Source organism: Pogoniulus pusillus, chromosome 5, assembly GCF_015220805.1.
Source record: "Pogoniulus pusillus isolate bPogPus1 chromosome 5, bPogPus1.pri, whole genome shotgun sequence".
Taxonomy (NCBI): Eukaryota; Metazoa; Chordata; class Aves; order Piciformes; family Lybiidae; genus Pogoniulus; species Pogoniulus pusillus.
The window spans coordinates 37,386,232-37,402,411 of record NC_087268.1 but is presented as its reverse complement, the minus strand read 5'-3'; the positions used below and the strand labels follow the sequence as shown (position 1 = coordinate 37,402,411).

The window sequence follows — 16,180 nt, the reverse complement described above, 5'->3', positions numbered from 1 at the left end:
TACAAAATATTTTACTGGCTGACTAGGCTGTGCTTTTGGCAATGGAAATCTGACAGAATGTTTAAGAAAAATTATCATGTAATTTAGAACCACTCTTAGTCTGCTGTTCTTTATTTCCAAAGCTCTGATTTCCCCACATTGTCACTTAGCCCATGTTCTTTGATGCTTCATGTGTACAGTGTTTGTGCTTGTTCTGAGCAGTAGCTTTTCATAATTCTGTCAGAATTAACATATGCTGTACAGAAGAATATTAAGGTACATTATGTAGTACTATGATTTCTGTAAGGCCTCTTAACTAGAGATCTAAAATAACCTGATTATTCTGTGCTAATTCTGAAGTATCTTGATTTTTTTCCCTTTTTTCAATGGTCTTTTATTTTTAGCATTGAGATGTGCTTGCTAAGTTCTATTGGCTTCATTCTTTGTCAGTGCCGATAATGTCACTAAACCTTGTTTTTGAACTGACGCTCATTTTAACTGAGGGATTTATGATACCTGGATAGTGAGAGTATTTTTAGAGATTTTACTGCATGTGCTGAATGCAGTTTTATTTCAAAATATGCTTGTGCTTAAGCAAAATAAAGTTTGATAGAGGATGCATCTTTAAGTGAACCTTCTGGGTTGTTTTTTTAACTGCAGACCAGTGAGTGCAAAAATAAAACCTTTGGGCTCCAGAGATGTTTTACCAAACAATCGTCAACTCTATGAGATGATTTTGACTTACAACTTCCATCAGGTGAGAGCTATGGGTGCTTGCTTTTTAAAAGTCATTAATAAATGCAGCATTTTCTAAAACCATATTTTAACTTCACCTTTCTTAGAGAAATAAGGTCTAGATTCATGCTTTACACTTGAGACAATCAAAATTCTCATTTATTTTTAAGAGCTTAAAAATAGACTTAGTTCAGGTATCCATTTAAATATGTCTGCATGTATTTTACTACTTTTAATCAATAGTGGATTAAAAATTTCAAACCTTTCTTTCTAATAGCCGAAGAGTGGAGAAGTAACTCCAAGCTGTCCACTTCTTTGTGAGTTGTTGTATGAATCTGAATTTGATAGTCAACTGTGGATTATTTTTGACCAGAACAAAAGACAAATGGGTTCAGGAGATGCCTATCCACACCAGGTACAGAGTAATGTATTTATTTGACCTTTTGTTTTCTGCATAATGTGAAAGTTTTTGTTCTTTTTCACCTCCCAGGCCTACTGTTAACTCCAAACATTTACTGATGTATAGATGATAATCTTCTTAGGTCTTCACAGGTTCAGTGGTGGTGCACTTGTGTGGAAAAAAAATGACAGGTTTCCATGAAATAAAACACTGGGGGAGGGGTTCAGGGTTTTTTTTCCAAGAGAAGAGAGAGTTATGCTGTGTGTTATTTCTACAAAAACCTACTAACTCTTGATTATTTGTGTGTGTGATTTTAATTGGTGCTTCTTAAGGAGTGAATTCAAGTTCTCATTGTCTTTATATTTGGGTTTCTTTCAAAGGTGATACTTTGAACATTTCTATTTATGGCAGAAAGTATCCATCTATAGTCTGCCTTGTCCACTGATACATCAAAAGCTGTATCCATGAACACTTGTATTCAAAGTGCCTTTTAAATGCTGTAGCTTGGTTTACTTCCTGTTATTGCCTGTGAAAAGGGAATTTTCTGCACAAGACTTGCAGATACTGTACTCTCTACTGGAACTATTTGTCTGCATCATGTGCGAAAGGATGGGGAGGGAGGAGAAACAAAAGGGGGCAGAAAACCATTTTCCATAGCTTTAGGTTTTGAAACGATTTTTTTGCCAATCCAAAACTGCAATTGAACTTCATCAATGTAATGTTTATTTTGACAGATTCTATACTTCAAGAATGATCAAAGATCAGTTTTAAGGGATGTTATTTGAATCTTAAAAATGAACTTCAGAAATTGCATTATCGAAACTTCTGTTCTTAGCCTGTGTTTTTAAGATGCTATGAAGTACAAAAATTACCAAAATAATCCTTTGCTCATACCTAATAGCATGCATCCCTGGTGTTATGCATCATAGAATAATTCTAAAGCAACTCAGAATTGCTTAATCCAGAAAGGAATATCAACGGAAAGCATGACTCCCTAAACCAGAAGGAGATTCTGGGAGCAGTGTATTTCTGCCATTCTATTTTAGGGCTGCTTATTGTATTTACAGCAAAAGAAAGGAAACATAGCACGCTAGTGCTCAAAATACCTGTATGATGCCCTTACAGGTTGATAGAAGTGAATAAATATTTTCAAAATGAAGAATTTGAGAGTCTAAGTGACTTTTTGTTTTGGGCAGTTGTTGTGCTCTTTATTTGGGGAGGCTAGTTTTTTGTTTGGCTTTTTTTAATAAATGGAAGCGGTTATCTGCATATTCATAACTCAATATACAAAAAGCTTAGGGCAGAGACTCTCAGCTCTTGTAACTGTAGCCTTAAATCTCACAGGAATACTGCACCCATTGTTGTGAAATCTGCTATAGTGTTTGAGATAATTGAAGATGTTTCAAACTACAGAGTAAACTGAAACTGCTGGCGGATTTGAGCTGAGAGTTTAGCAAGAATCACTATTTGAGCATTTATTACAGTGTAGGCAGAGAAGCAAACCATGCTGGCCTGTTTTGTGGTCTGAATTAAAAAATCTGTTCAAAATGTGGTTTAGCTGCTATCAAGTCTTAAAAGCACTGTTTTCAGGAGATTCCAAAGCTAAGCTATCTGGAATATTGTAAATTATTATGGAACAAGAACACAACAGTCTTATTTCTAGGTTTCTTTGTGAATGGTGAAATAGTTAATCTTGATATTTATGAGAACTTCTTTCTTTCAGTATTCTGTGAAACTGGAAAAAGGAGATTACACTATTCGGTTGCAAATTCGTCACGAACAGAACAGTGAGCTGGATCGCATCAAAGACCTTCCATTTATTGTTTCTCACAGGTTGTCTAGTACCTTGAGTTTAGATATTTATGAAAACCATAGCCTTGCTCTCTTAGGAAAGAAGAAATCAAACAGTTTGACTTTACCACCAAAACACAGCCAGCCGTTCTTTGTTACATCTCTGCCTGATGACAAGTAAGTTACTTTCTCGTCTGTATCAACTGCCTCTGCACCTAACTGAAATGGTGTTTTGATAGCATCTTTTTGGTCTTGCCAATTCCTCTTGTGTTGCTTTTTTTGCTGTTTGGGTTCTGTATTATGTTCAAAATGAACCTGGTTTTAACATTGAAGTGTCTTTCTTTGAACAGAATACCTAAAGGAGCAGGACCAGGATGTTATCTGGCAGGAGCTCTTACACTGTCTAAAACAGAGCTTGGAAAGAAAGCTGTGAGTATTTGGCATGGATAACAGCTTCCTTTTTTTCTGAAACTTTTGAATCAAGTAAATGGCATGCCATGAAGTGCTGCATTTCATGGGTTTAGTACTTCAGAGAGCACTAAGTTTAGTAATAGAACACATGTAGAAGCAGTTGTTTCATTATGAAGTCAGAGTAACTTCTATGTAGTTCTATTTTTATTTTCATTTTATTTCAAGATGTTACATTTTCTACATTTTTAATTTTGATTCTTTTGCTCTGAATCTCTGTCTTTCTAGAAGCAACTGCTTTTTTATTGCTGTACAGCCTTTAAAAGTGATATTATGTAATTGCTTACCTTGGTATATTTTTTTCAATGCAAAAATATGTGCATATATTGCTTTGTGAATGTGGGGTTATCTGAAACAGCTATGCTCTTACTTGCATGGGTACAGTTTTCATTTAACACGTTTTCTTAACATCTACATTTTGTTGTTGCAAAGTAGGAGGAATTTTGCTGACTTCAATGTATGAGCAGGTATTCTTACCTGCTGCACACTGCTGTTGTCAACCACTAACTGACTGTGCTGCAATAGAATGCCATAAGGTCTTTGTATGTGCTTCTAGAAATCTGATGTAGGGTGGTTTTGCTCATAATCTTGTAAAAGCTGCTTCCTAGCTTGTATGAAGCAATACTGCAACACTGATTATAGTAAACAGATCACTTGTGTGTATCTGGTGCAAGGTATTTAGAAGATTCTCTTAGCTGTTTTTAAATAAATGAAAAAGCTAGGAGTAAATCTGAGTCAATTCTGGTAATCACCAGTGTTTAGAGGTAATTCATATATGTCCATGTATCACCAGACAACATGTATAAAACTAGAGTACACTTCCATAGGAAAATATTTTCTGTGAAGGGGTAGGCACATACCTCCAGATCTTGTTGAATAGAAAAGTTTTATGTTGTAGGTAGTAGTTTTGGGCCACATGCCATGTAACTGCAGATTAGGTAGTGTCTGTCAGGGTAATTTATGTATTAACGAGTTAAAACTCAGTAATTTAGATCTCTAAAATACTTAGGTTTCTATTTTTTGGTGATTTCCTGCAAGGTTGCAAGTGTACTTCAATGAAATGCATGGTAAATCCATTATAGTAGTATAGTATAATTTCTCTGACTTGAATTCTGCACTTTCTTGAACTATTGGTTGTAACTCTCATATGTCTTAATTTAAAACTAGTCTGAGTGGTTATATACAATGATTTCTGGAATGAGAAGTAGGAGATAGGTAGGTTAAATTTTATGCAATGTGGGGAGAAATTCTAGCTGAGGAGCGTCTTATGTCATTGTCTAAACTATTAATGTTTTGGTCATGTTTCACTGGAAAAAGGATGGCATCAAACAGCGTCAGATACTTTCAGCTGCCTTTAGTGAACCTCAGTATGCACCAGGAGATAAAAAGAAGTATTAGGCAGCAAAGTTGTCTCCAGGTCAGCAAATGAATGAAATTTGAGGCAGAATGTAAACAATCTATGTGTACTTGTTCTATGAAATAGAACAAAATCTAAAATCTACACTTCTGAGGCTGACTTTATGCAATTTAATGATTTAAGCTAAGTGGTTAACAACACTTGCTTGTCCTAAAGGAATAATGGACTGTATACACAGTAATGCATTGTTTTATTCATCTTGGGAACTTGAAAGAGCATGCTTTAAGAGCATGTTTGATCACAGATGTGACTCTAAAAGTTGAAAAAATCTAAAGGTTTGAAAGTATAACTGTAATTGTACAGAGAAGGTGTCTCCATCCTGTGTGGTGTGTGCATGTTTTCTTACATGTGTTATTCTAACTCCCAGGGGCAGTCTGCAGCAAAGCGGCAAGGAAAATTTAAAAAGGTACTGAATGTTAGTTTTTGAAAAAGATATACTTAAGTCTCTGCATATGACTTAAAGAATTTGTCTACCAGCCTTGGTTTTTAATTTGTCTCCCTCATCTATCTCCTTAGTCCTGAGTTATTTACTTCAGCATCTTATATATTCTGGTAGAATGACAGCACTACTGCAATGCAAAGCTGAGGAGCGCATGAGCATCTGGATACTTCAGCAATAAGTAGTGTGAAAATGCATGTGGTGATAGTAGCCTGTATTTTGATTTTTGTCGACTACTCGAGAATCTTCAGTGCTTGTGGCACTTTCTCCCTACTCTTTGCCAACTGAGAACTGAATTGAGAGCTGACTTCATTACAGTTGTAGAAAACGTACTGTGACAAGCTTTTTTTTTCCTTAAGAACGGACTTGAATTAAAAGTCTTTCAGTTCATGATTCTATGCAAATTGAATGAAACTCATTAAAGGCTAGAGTTTATAAAGGGATGTATCAGGTAGTGGAATTTTGGAAGCATGTATAAGAATTCAGGAAGGGAGTGTGTGAATTTTAGCATAGCAGCATTTAATATCCTACTTCATCCTGGTTTTACATTATATTCTGCCAGTAGTCAGAGACTACAAACACAAATCTTAATGAGCTACCTTTATAGAATCATAGAATCAACAAAGTTGGAAGAGACCTCCAAGATCATCCAGTCCAACCTAGCACCCAGCCCTAGCCAGTCAACTAGACCATGGCACCGAGTGCCTCATCCAGTCTTTTCTTGAAGACCACCAGGGACGGTGCCTCCACCACCTCCATGGGCAGCCCATTCCAATGGCAAATCACTCTCTCTGTGAAGAACTTCCTCCTAACATCCAGCCTATACCTACCCCAGCACAACTTGAGACTGTGTCCCCTTGTCCTTTTGCTGGTTGCCTGGGAGGAAACACCAACCCCCACCTGGCTACAATGTCCCTTCAGGTAGTTGTAGACAGCAATGAGGTCACCCCTGAGCCTCCTCTTCTCCAGGCTAAACAACCCCAGCTTCCTCAGCCTCTCCTCATAGGGTTTGTGTTCCAGGCCCTTCACCAGCTTTGTGCCCTTCTCTGGTTTGTTTTTTTTTTTTGTTCTTGAATAGCATACAGGTTACTCAGGATTCTCCTTAGAAAAAAGACATGAGCATCATGAATTATGTGGGTTACTGCCATAACTTGTTATTTGGTTAACAGTGAGCTGGTAACTGAACTTGCCAGTTAACCTAGTCTTGGTGTAATAACTGCATGGAAATGTGGTTAGACTTTACAACAAGAATTTTAATGCATGTTGCTGCAATTTTGTTTTCATATTGCATCTGAAAATACACAGATCACTCTTACAAGGTTGATTTAAAGTCCCATGTGAATGTGTGGCTTCCTGATGAATACAATATGAAATCTTCACTAAGCAAATCTCTAAAATGAGAGTTAAACTCTAATCACAATTTAATTTGTATAACAAAACCTATTAAACAGATGTAAGGGACTGCATGTTGTATTTTTTTTGTTTTAGGACAGAGGTTCATTTTCACATCTGAGAACTATACACACTCAAGCCAAAAATAGAAACTGTTCTTGACACTTCCACCTACTATTTGTAAGATGCATCATCATTCAAACAGCAAATTAATAAAACACAGTGTATTTTAGAGCACTGGTCCATGAGAGCTCCATTAATGAATGTGTTTTTCTGAGAATGCAAAACTGAGGATTTCCAAGATTACAAGTTTATATGTAAACTATAAACCAGAAATCCTGGATGGGCATTTCTACTTCTTTAAAAGTACTTTGATTTTCACAGAATGGGTGAGGCTGGAACAGATCTCTAAGGGTCATTTAGTCTAACTCCTCTGCTCCAACATGGTCTTGTAGAGCCAGGTTTCCAGGACCATGCTCAGTTTTTGAGTATGTCCAAGGGTGGGCATATTCATAGAGTTGAACCTCTCTGGTCAACCTGTGCCCAGTGTTCAATCACCCCGTGTTTCTGTTGGTAGCCCTTGTCTTCTGTCCTGACACTGTGTGCCACTCAAGTGTCTGGATTTATTTTTACACCCTCTCAACTGTTACTTACATAGGTGGATAAAATTCCCCTTCCACCCCTCAAATGCCCTCTGTTCTCTGGGATGAGCAATCCCAGCTTTCTCAGCCTTTCCTCATAGGAGACATGCTCTGACCTCTTATTTTTGTGGACCTTCACTGGACTCTGACCAGTACATCCTTGTCTCTTTTGTACTGTGGAGCCCAGAACTGGACACAGTGTGCCTGATACAGCCTCACTAGTGCAGAGTGGAGGAGGTGGATCACCTCCCACAGCCTTCTGGTAGTATGTCCAATGCAGCTTAGGATATCATCAGCCCCAAGTGCACATTGACAGCTTATGTTTGATTTAGTGTTGACTGGAACCTTCAGGTGCTTTCCTGCCAAGCTGCTTTCTAGCTGGCCCCCACCATGTACTGGTAAACAGGTTTATTCTTCTCTACATGCAACACTTCACAGTTCTCCCTGTTGAACTTCATGTGTTCCTAACTGCAGAAATGTGCTGCCTGTTAAGATTGCTTTGGGTGGCAGCAGAACCCTCTGCTGTGTCAGCCACTCTTAGTTTGGTATCAGACTGGCTTGAGAGTGCACTCTTCCCCATATCCAGATCTGTAATGAAGATACTGAATACTGTTTGAATCCCATATTGAGCTCTAGAGTACACCAGCAGTTACTGGCCTCTAGCTGTGTGGTGCCGATCACCACTCAGTGGGTCTGACCATTGGGCAGGTTTCAAACTGCATGATTGCTCATCCAGCCCATGCTTCAACAGCTTCTCTTTTTTGCGTGAGAGCAGTTTGAGGTTATGCTAGGAAACAAGCAGCCTAATTTTCCAAATAAGCTAGTTAGTTTATTTACTGGATAAAAATTTCAGTGGGTTCTTACCACAGAATAAGCAGGTGTCTTTTGTTTTACTCGACATGTGTAGCAGAATTGTATGACTAATCCATAATTTTCTGATTGATGTGCTATTCTGGGGAACTTAATTTTATCTTAACGCCCTGCCCTCCAAACCTGAAACAAAACCCAGAACAACAACCCTTTTACTTAATGTCTTCCTGTCTTCAGTGTGCCTGGGCTTAAAAGAGGAGAACAAATCTTTCTTTGTGACAGCTGAACCTGTGATAGGTATTAAACTGAGAAATCAGTGATGTTTTTCCTTTGAACACCTCCCTACTGAGGTGAAGCACCCTGTTGTCATGGCTTGGGAAGCTGATATACCCTTAGAAGTGCACTTGGTCTCTAAAGGGGAAGCATGTGCTAAACATCTGTGTGAAAAACAAATTTTAAAATGCAGTTACAATCTGATTGTTCTTCTCTTGTCTCCAAGTTTTGTCTTAAATATATCTAGCCTGTAAGATGATTTTTTTGGTGTTGTTTTACATAATGCAACATTTGAACAGCAATATGAAAGAACTAGCTAAGAGATAGTAAGGTAGTCTTTTGTTTGTGTGTTTTTTTATTCTCCCTACTTCACTGTCTTTTTCTCCAATTCAGAGCAAGAAATTAATTATTCAGATATGGATAAGTGTTAATGGAAGACTAGTAAATACCCTTGTGAAGCCAAACAAATTAATTACTTCCTCTGAGCATTAAGACACTATCCCTGTTTGATCAGGGATAGTGGATTGAGGATTTAAATCCTCAATCAATCAAATGAACTGTTAATTAAGCTCTGTAAGAGGCAAGCATTTTGAGAACGTTATGCTTATGTATGCAGTTTGTAGTTCTAGTTAAAGGTGAACTGAAGCTTATACTGTGCATGATGTACACTGACCAAAGTGCATAAATTGTATACTTGCAAAGTTTTGAATATTGTGTAATTTTTAGAGGATAATTTGCTTTGGTTTGAAAGTTCTTTTAAAAGCTGTTTTTTTTCACTGTATCACTGCTTTTATCACTGCTTTTATAACTATCTTTCTACAGGTACAAATACTGCTCAAGCAATTCTGTTGATGCATAATAGAGTGAGGTTTGAATAGGGAAACAGATTGAAGCACTGAATTGTGGAGAGTTGTCTGTTTTCCCCTTAATCTCTAATGATCAGTGTTTCTTTGATTGACAGTGTAATTTTGTGGTTTTCTGGTATCTAGGGAGTTGCCAGGTTTTGTAAATGATGCTAATGTTTACAGACAGGATAGAAAAAAGGAAGAAGTTGTCAGTCCATCTTAAAGTCTTGTTATAGTTTAGTTTAATATGAGAAGCGACTCAATTTTATTTATCCTGTGAAATAAGTTTGATGTCTGTAGAGAAGAGCTGTGCCTCTTTCTGTAAGCTCTTTTGAAAAAGGCAGGTGCCCAGGTCCTAAGCTTATTGTTTTCATTTCAGTGTTCATAGCTTATAATACTTGCAGAATCCTGTGAGGTCAAAAGTACCAAGGTGAGAGAATGGGGAGATGGCGTTTTACTGTTCATTTAGCTACACAGAATCGGACTCTTCAAGGAGAGTATTCATCCACAGAAGTGGGACTTCTATTAATTATGATAGATTTGAAACTTAAACCAGAGTAGTAGAACCTTCTCATACAGACAAATCATGAGAATGCAGAGGTCGTTTAGGTACGTAACTCCAAACAAGCATTGCTAAGTGAGATCAAAGAGCTATCAAGAAGGAAATTGTGAAATATTAGAGGAATATTTCTAGAAAGGCAGGTTTTATTTCTTAAGAAAGTAGTATTCTCAATAGAGGACATCTTCTGGAAAAACTGTAGCTGCTGATTTAGATTTTTGTACTGAACAAGCTACTTAGGCATTCTAAAATGTTTTATTTGCTTTAATGAACTATGCTGTTGCTGTCTACTGTGCCAGTTACCTTGATCGACCCCATACTATGTTCCTCCACTATATGTGCTTTCCTCCATGACCTGACTTGTCATATTCTGTCCAGAGTCTTGGCTGAAGACATATGTAGGTGTGTGTTGATCATCTAAGCTAGGTTTCAAAAAAAAATGTAAATGTCAATTTGCCTGCAGTTGCATATTAAGTATATGGAAAAATTGTTCTAAGGGAATATTGATGTTACTATCTCTTAACCAATGTTGTTTTCAGTAATACATAGTAAGATGCTGGTCCATTCCAACTATCAGTGCAAATTTTTTCTGCGTGTGTGTTCTTGAATAGTGGCACAGGTGGAATATTGAATTCAGTCCACTATTTCGAGGTTATTTGGAGTAGTTTCTGAGAGTCAGTTTTCTCTTTACTATTTAAGTAGCCTGAAATAACTCCATCTTATGCACAAGATTTCGTCTACTTCATTGGGAAGATAGTCTCACAAATGTATTTTGGAATAATCAGTATGAAAACTAAAATTGCCAGAGCACTGGAGAATGCAACAATGTCTCACACGGTGTTGCAACATAGTAATTGTATCTAGAGAGTTTAAACTTCGGTGGTCTCTGCAGAATAGTCTACATAGAAAACAATGGGATATCTACCCTCACTCTTTTAAATTGTAATATTACAGTCAAACCAAATTACCTCCCTCAGCAATTGTAGTGCTTAGAAACAATGACTGAAATCCAGCACTGGCTTATTTACACATTTATGTGCATGTCATCTTAGGGAATGGACTTCAGAGCATGGTCTAGAATCAGTTAGCATTTCACTTTTTAAATAGCCCTACCTGATTTTTTTTTTTTTTAATGGTGATTGTTGACTAGTGTAGCTTGAACTGAAATTACAGTGATATTTGTATGTTAGCATAAAAGGTTTAAAAGAAAAATCTTGCTGTTGTTAATTTGAGCACAGACAAGTGAAAAATGAAAAGGCTGTAGCAGTACATGGAAGAAGTACTGTCTCTGGAGGAATAAACTTGTTTATCCTATGGCATGATTCATGTTTCTGATTAATAACATTGTGACTTTTTTAAAACTCAGTCATATTAATTTATTTGTTTATTGCCAGATATGTAATATAGGATCTCTAATTGATTAGTTTTTTTCCTTGCCTTTTAACCAAGTCATATTTGCTTTACAAACCAAGAAAGAAACCTCCACTCTACTGATTCAGTAACACTATGCAAAGTAAATTATTACAAGAAGTGTCCAACTTGCTACATTTTAGGCTTTCTTGTCTTACGTGTACTGTGGTATTTTAATATTGACATTCTTGTATTGCTTAAAATAAAAAGTTAAAGCAGTTCCTGAATTCTTAATGACTAATACCTTTGCTCTTAGTCCTTAATCAGTGTTACGTATAGCTCAGAGTAGTTGCTCGCTATGATTTAGCTTTCGTATAGCATCAGAAAGGTGTACTGTATCCCTCTCAGTACATGTCTGTTTTCCCACCTCCAGGATGTGCTTACTGTTCACTATCATTTGATACCATCACCATCAAAGAGTAAAAATGGCAGCAAAGAGAAAGAAAAAGAGCAGGAAAAGGAAAAAGATGTAAAAGAAGAATTTGCTGAAGCATTAAGAGATCTCAAAATACAGTGGATGACCAAGTATGTCTGCAGTCATAACTACACAAGATTAAAGCAGATGTATAAAAAAAAATCCAGAATCTATAATTTTATACTATGTCTTCCTGTCTTCTAGGCTAGATACCAGTGACATGTATAATGAATTGAAAGAAGCATTTCCTAATCATCTTCCATTGTACGTTGCAAGACTTCATCAGCTGGATTCTGAAAAGGTTGCTCAACACTTTTTAAACTTGATTTGCTGTAGTTAGGCTACATGCACCTATTATTGGAATCGTTCATCATACCATGTTTGGTCTTGAAGTGACTATAAAGCAGAAATTATTGATTAGATTAACATTTGCTTCCTTAAACTGACTGTGATTTCTTTCTTCCCACATCAGAGTGGAAGCAAGCCTGCCTACTTACACTGCGTTTGCTTATCATGTACTCCTTAAGTTAAACACATTATAAGTGTCATTATTGGCATAGGCCACAGTATTGTTCTAAATGGTAGTTGCTGGCACAGCACACACCCCATTTTGCTCCTCTAACTGAGTGGGTCATTTTTTCCAGCAGAACTGCTCAAACAACTGAGGACAGTAACCCTTTGAAATGACACATTTGTCCCTGTCCTAAAAAATGAGAACCACAAACAAAAATGTACACATGTCTGCTTTTTTGTTTATCTTGAAGATAAACAGCTTTATATATGTGTTAGTAGCTTGAATGTTTTTTATTTTTGCATTTTTGAAACAATATTTGCTACCATTATTTAAGAGAATTTGCACTGAAAAGTTGTTTTTCTGTAAATCCTGCATGTTATATATATCCACCTTGTGTTTTACATATATTATGTTTTTTTCTGCATACTATTGCTTTTATCCTAGTGATTGTAGACTTAATCACACTACTTGATTATTTCACAGTGCTAAAGACCTTTTCTTATCCTTTTTTTAGGAGAGAATGAAAAGACTTGATGAAATTGTTGAAGCTGCAAATATTGTAATCTCTCACATTGATCAGACAGCTTTAGCAGTATACTTTGCCATGAAGACTGATCCCAGGCCTGATGCAACTACTATAAAAAAGTACCTACCCAGTAAATAATTTTCTTGCATCCTATTTCTGTAATTTATGTAATTAATCTTTACTTCTGAAAAAATGAAGTTATTGTTGATGTTATGAATAACTTCCATTATTTTTGGGCCATGGGTGATTTCAAATTTGACTGAAAAATTAGTTCTCTTACTGTATCTCCAGAATGCAGGAACACTGAAATGTGCAAATTTTTACTTGGAAATAGTAAATAAAAGAAACATGGGTGTTTTCAGGATTTAAATGCATCAGGAAAATGGTGCATAAGTTTGTGTCAAGCTGAATCTCAAATCAGAGGGGCCACCAGAATATCAATATAAGGGTGTGTGTTTTGAATGCTATCTACCTTTTCATAATACTTTGCAACATTTTGGATCAGTATTTGAAGATAAAGTTGATAACAGTCTAAGAAGTAAATGCGTTGGACTTGATGATCTGTGAGGTCTCTTCCAACCCTGATGATACTGTGATTTATGAAAAACATGTTGACCATACTTGTGGTTTAGAGTATTTATAAATCCTTTTGTAGCTTTTTTTGAGCTTTAAATGTTCCTCTGAATTGCATATATCCTTAGGAAGACAGTGTTCTGAAAATGGCACCCTAGACTGGATAATAACTAGTGGATTTTGTAGTGTGTGGCACGGTGCTGCTGTTGCAAATTAGGCCCTTTAAATGGGGGATGCTTATTTGTTGATAATTGTAGATAAATACTGATTGTAAAATGAGTGTCTCATCTACCTATCCTAAATACTTGTGTGTAATTCTAGAACTGCTAATATGAAAGCAAAGCTATAGATATATGTATAAAGTCATAATAAACTTCATTCTAAACATTTCTTGGTAAGTTGACCCATTAGGTCATGTGGTTGAACCTAGCATCTGAAACTGAACACCAAATTCAGTGGTGCTTTATATGGGTGGGATTCCTTTGAAGTCAGCAGAATTGTATCTGCTTATGTTAGAGATAGCTTTGACTCCCTCTGTTTATACTACCAGTATTTCTAGATGCTGGCTTGTTCAGTTTTAGAACCCTGAGTTGCCCTTCCTTTAAGACATCAAAGATGTTGCAGAAGACATCAGAAGCATTAAGCTTGTTTGCTGCATAGTATCTATAACTAATTTTTCTACAGATTAATTTATAGTAAATAGCCATGCCTTAAAAACTGTCTCTGTGCTTATTTTCACTTTATGTGTACTAACTGCAGTCAACTCAATACAGCACTGATTCCATTTTTAATGTCCTTAATATTTTTGTGCTATTTTTTTCTAGTGAAATGGAAAAACAGAAGACTACTTTAGTGGATGCACTTTGTCGAAAAGGAAGTGCACTGGCTGACCAGCTTCTTCATCTGCAAACTCAAGAAGGGGCTGCTTCCAGTGATGCAGAAGGCAGAGATGAGGATAACGAGAGCTGTTCAGAAGCTTTGACGGAGACGTTCTGGGAAACAACAAAATGGACTGATTTGTTTGACAGCAAGGTAAGAAAGCAGAGCAGATTCTGTTTTGTCTCTTGCATGTTTTTTTGATACTTTCTCTTGGAATTTTGCACCACCTTTATGTGCACAACCTCATACATTTTTCCCTTCTACTTTTTCGTGCTGTCCCCATATGTTGTGCATCCTTAATGACCTTTTTTTCTGCAGAGGTTTTGACGAGCCTGTCAAATCCGTGGTAAGCAATCTGTCTGCATGTGACTGTAGGTATTAAGGGAAGGATGAGAACAATACCATATTTCCATGAAAAAGCTGCTTGCTTTATTGAATTGCTTCTTTCTGTACTTTCAGGGAATATTTTTTGTAATCTCTGCATTGTTCTAGCTGTACACACACAGAAGTGTGCAGCACCTCTACTCTGTTCAGTCCTGCATTGTTTAGCCTCTTCTACACTATAGACAAGAGAAATACCATGTCTTGCTGTCAGTAGTGTCTGTAGAGGTAAAGGAAGAAATCATTGGAAGTAATGGAATCTACATCTTTGTTAGGACAGACTTTTCTGTCATTTCAAGGTTCCTGTTTACATGATTCAAGTTTTTGTCTGCTTTGTTCAAGCCAGCTCTTCCAGAATTCAAACAAAAAAATACATCTGTTGTAGGTAATTAGTTACATGACCTTTAATTTAGAGTTTATGACTTCGTGTCTTTAACCGTTAAGCTATTGAGAATTAGTTGCAGTCGTTACCACTTGCATATGGCTGTGTTTTAGTGGGAGATGAAGTGAGGATATATTTGTTTCAATTGCCAAAGCACTTCTGACGATTTCACAGGTTTTGTTTTGTAACTAAAAAAATTACTGAATTTGTTTGACAGTAAATAATCTTCCCAGTAAAAACTTGTGCTTTAATAGGAGGCTGTGGTAGCAGAGTTTGTGAGTTTGTACTGCAAGCACGTTGTTTTCTTGCTGTCTGTGTGTAAATACAGTACTGTGTTCCAGTATAGGAACTTCATGCTTTACTGCTGTCTTCCAGTTTTCTTTAAGATGATGGAAATTATTTCAATAAAACCTGCTAATATAGACAGCTTGTTGGGAGCTTATTGCCCTTTGCTACAGGTTATTTTCAAGACAGGTGATGATTCCGGGCACTCTTGAGTGTGTAGACTGGGCCCAGAATGAGTAGCTGAATTGAATCTTGCAGATGAGGGATAAAACTTGCATCTTTGACTGCCTTAACTGTGGATTTATCTAAGTGCATTTTCAGGTTTTGCTCTGAAAGTTGATGCTTTGGTATGATTGCATTGGTACTGAGAGGCTGACAGATTTAGATTGTTAACTTCCATCCTGTTCACACAGTGTATTTGCTTTTCCTTCTTGCTTTTAGTAGTAAAATTGAAATCTAAATTAACTGTCCTGAGCCCTACCCAGCTGCTGCTGACTCTGCACAGCAGGATGGAGAGGAGGCTTTGAAACAAAAATGGAATGGCTCATGAGTTAAGACAGAGAGTTTAATAAATAAAACATAATCTTGTGTGTAAGCAAAGCAAATTAAGGAGTTCGTCCACTGATTTCCATCAGCAGATAGGAGCTCAGCAGTCTCCAGGAAAGCAGGGCTCCATTACATGCAATTGGTAAGGCAAACATCTTAACTCTGAACATCCCCTTCCTCCTCCTTCTCCATAGATTTATTGCTGAGCACAAGACTTGTGGTATGGGATAGCCCTTTGGTCATTAGGGTCAGCTATTCTGCTTGCCTTCCCTTGCAAATCCTCAGGCACCTGCAGCGTGCTTGCTGGTGGGATCATGTGAGAAGAACAAAAGCCCTTGATGCTGTTGCTGAAGCAGTGCTTATACAGCCAAAACATCCCTGTGTTGTGAACACTGTTTTAATTGTACCTGCTATGGTGAAAAAAATTGACTCCTGTCTCACTCAAAACCAGCGTATTGAGGATACTTTTAGCCCAGAGACAACCATCTGGAGTGCTCTCTTCTAAATGGATGGATTCTGA

General features: G+C 37.0%; 1 protein-coding gene across 2 annotated transcripts in view; it reads left to right on the top strand.

Annotated features, from left to right (window-relative positions):
* Positions 1 to 16,180, top strand: part of TPP2 (tripeptidyl peptidase 2) — a 53,257-nt gene that overhangs the window by 27,970 nt on the left and 9,107 nt on the right. Inside the window, exons 20-28 of one of the 2 annotated variants that reach the window (XM_064143797.1) lie at positions 640 to 736; positions 992 to 1,129; positions 2,838 to 3,082; positions 3,256 to 3,334; positions 5,158 to 5,196; positions 11,533 to 11,684; positions 11,779 to 11,875; positions 12,603 to 12,733; positions 14,012 to 14,219. In XM_064143797.1, coding sequence (XP_063999867.1) covers positions 640 to 736; positions 992 to 1,129; positions 2,838 to 3,082; positions 3,256 to 3,334; positions 5,158 to 5,196; positions 11,533 to 11,684; positions 11,779 to 11,875; positions 12,603 to 12,733; positions 14,012 to 14,219 — 1,186 coding nt within the window. The remainder of the gene's footprint in view (positions 1 to 639; positions 737 to 991; positions 1,130 to 2,837; positions 3,083 to 3,255; positions 3,335 to 5,157; positions 5,197 to 11,532; positions 11,685 to 11,778; positions 11,876 to 12,602; positions 12,734 to 14,011; positions 14,220 to 16,180) is intronic. The other variant, XM_064143798.1, reaches the window with a different exon arrangement.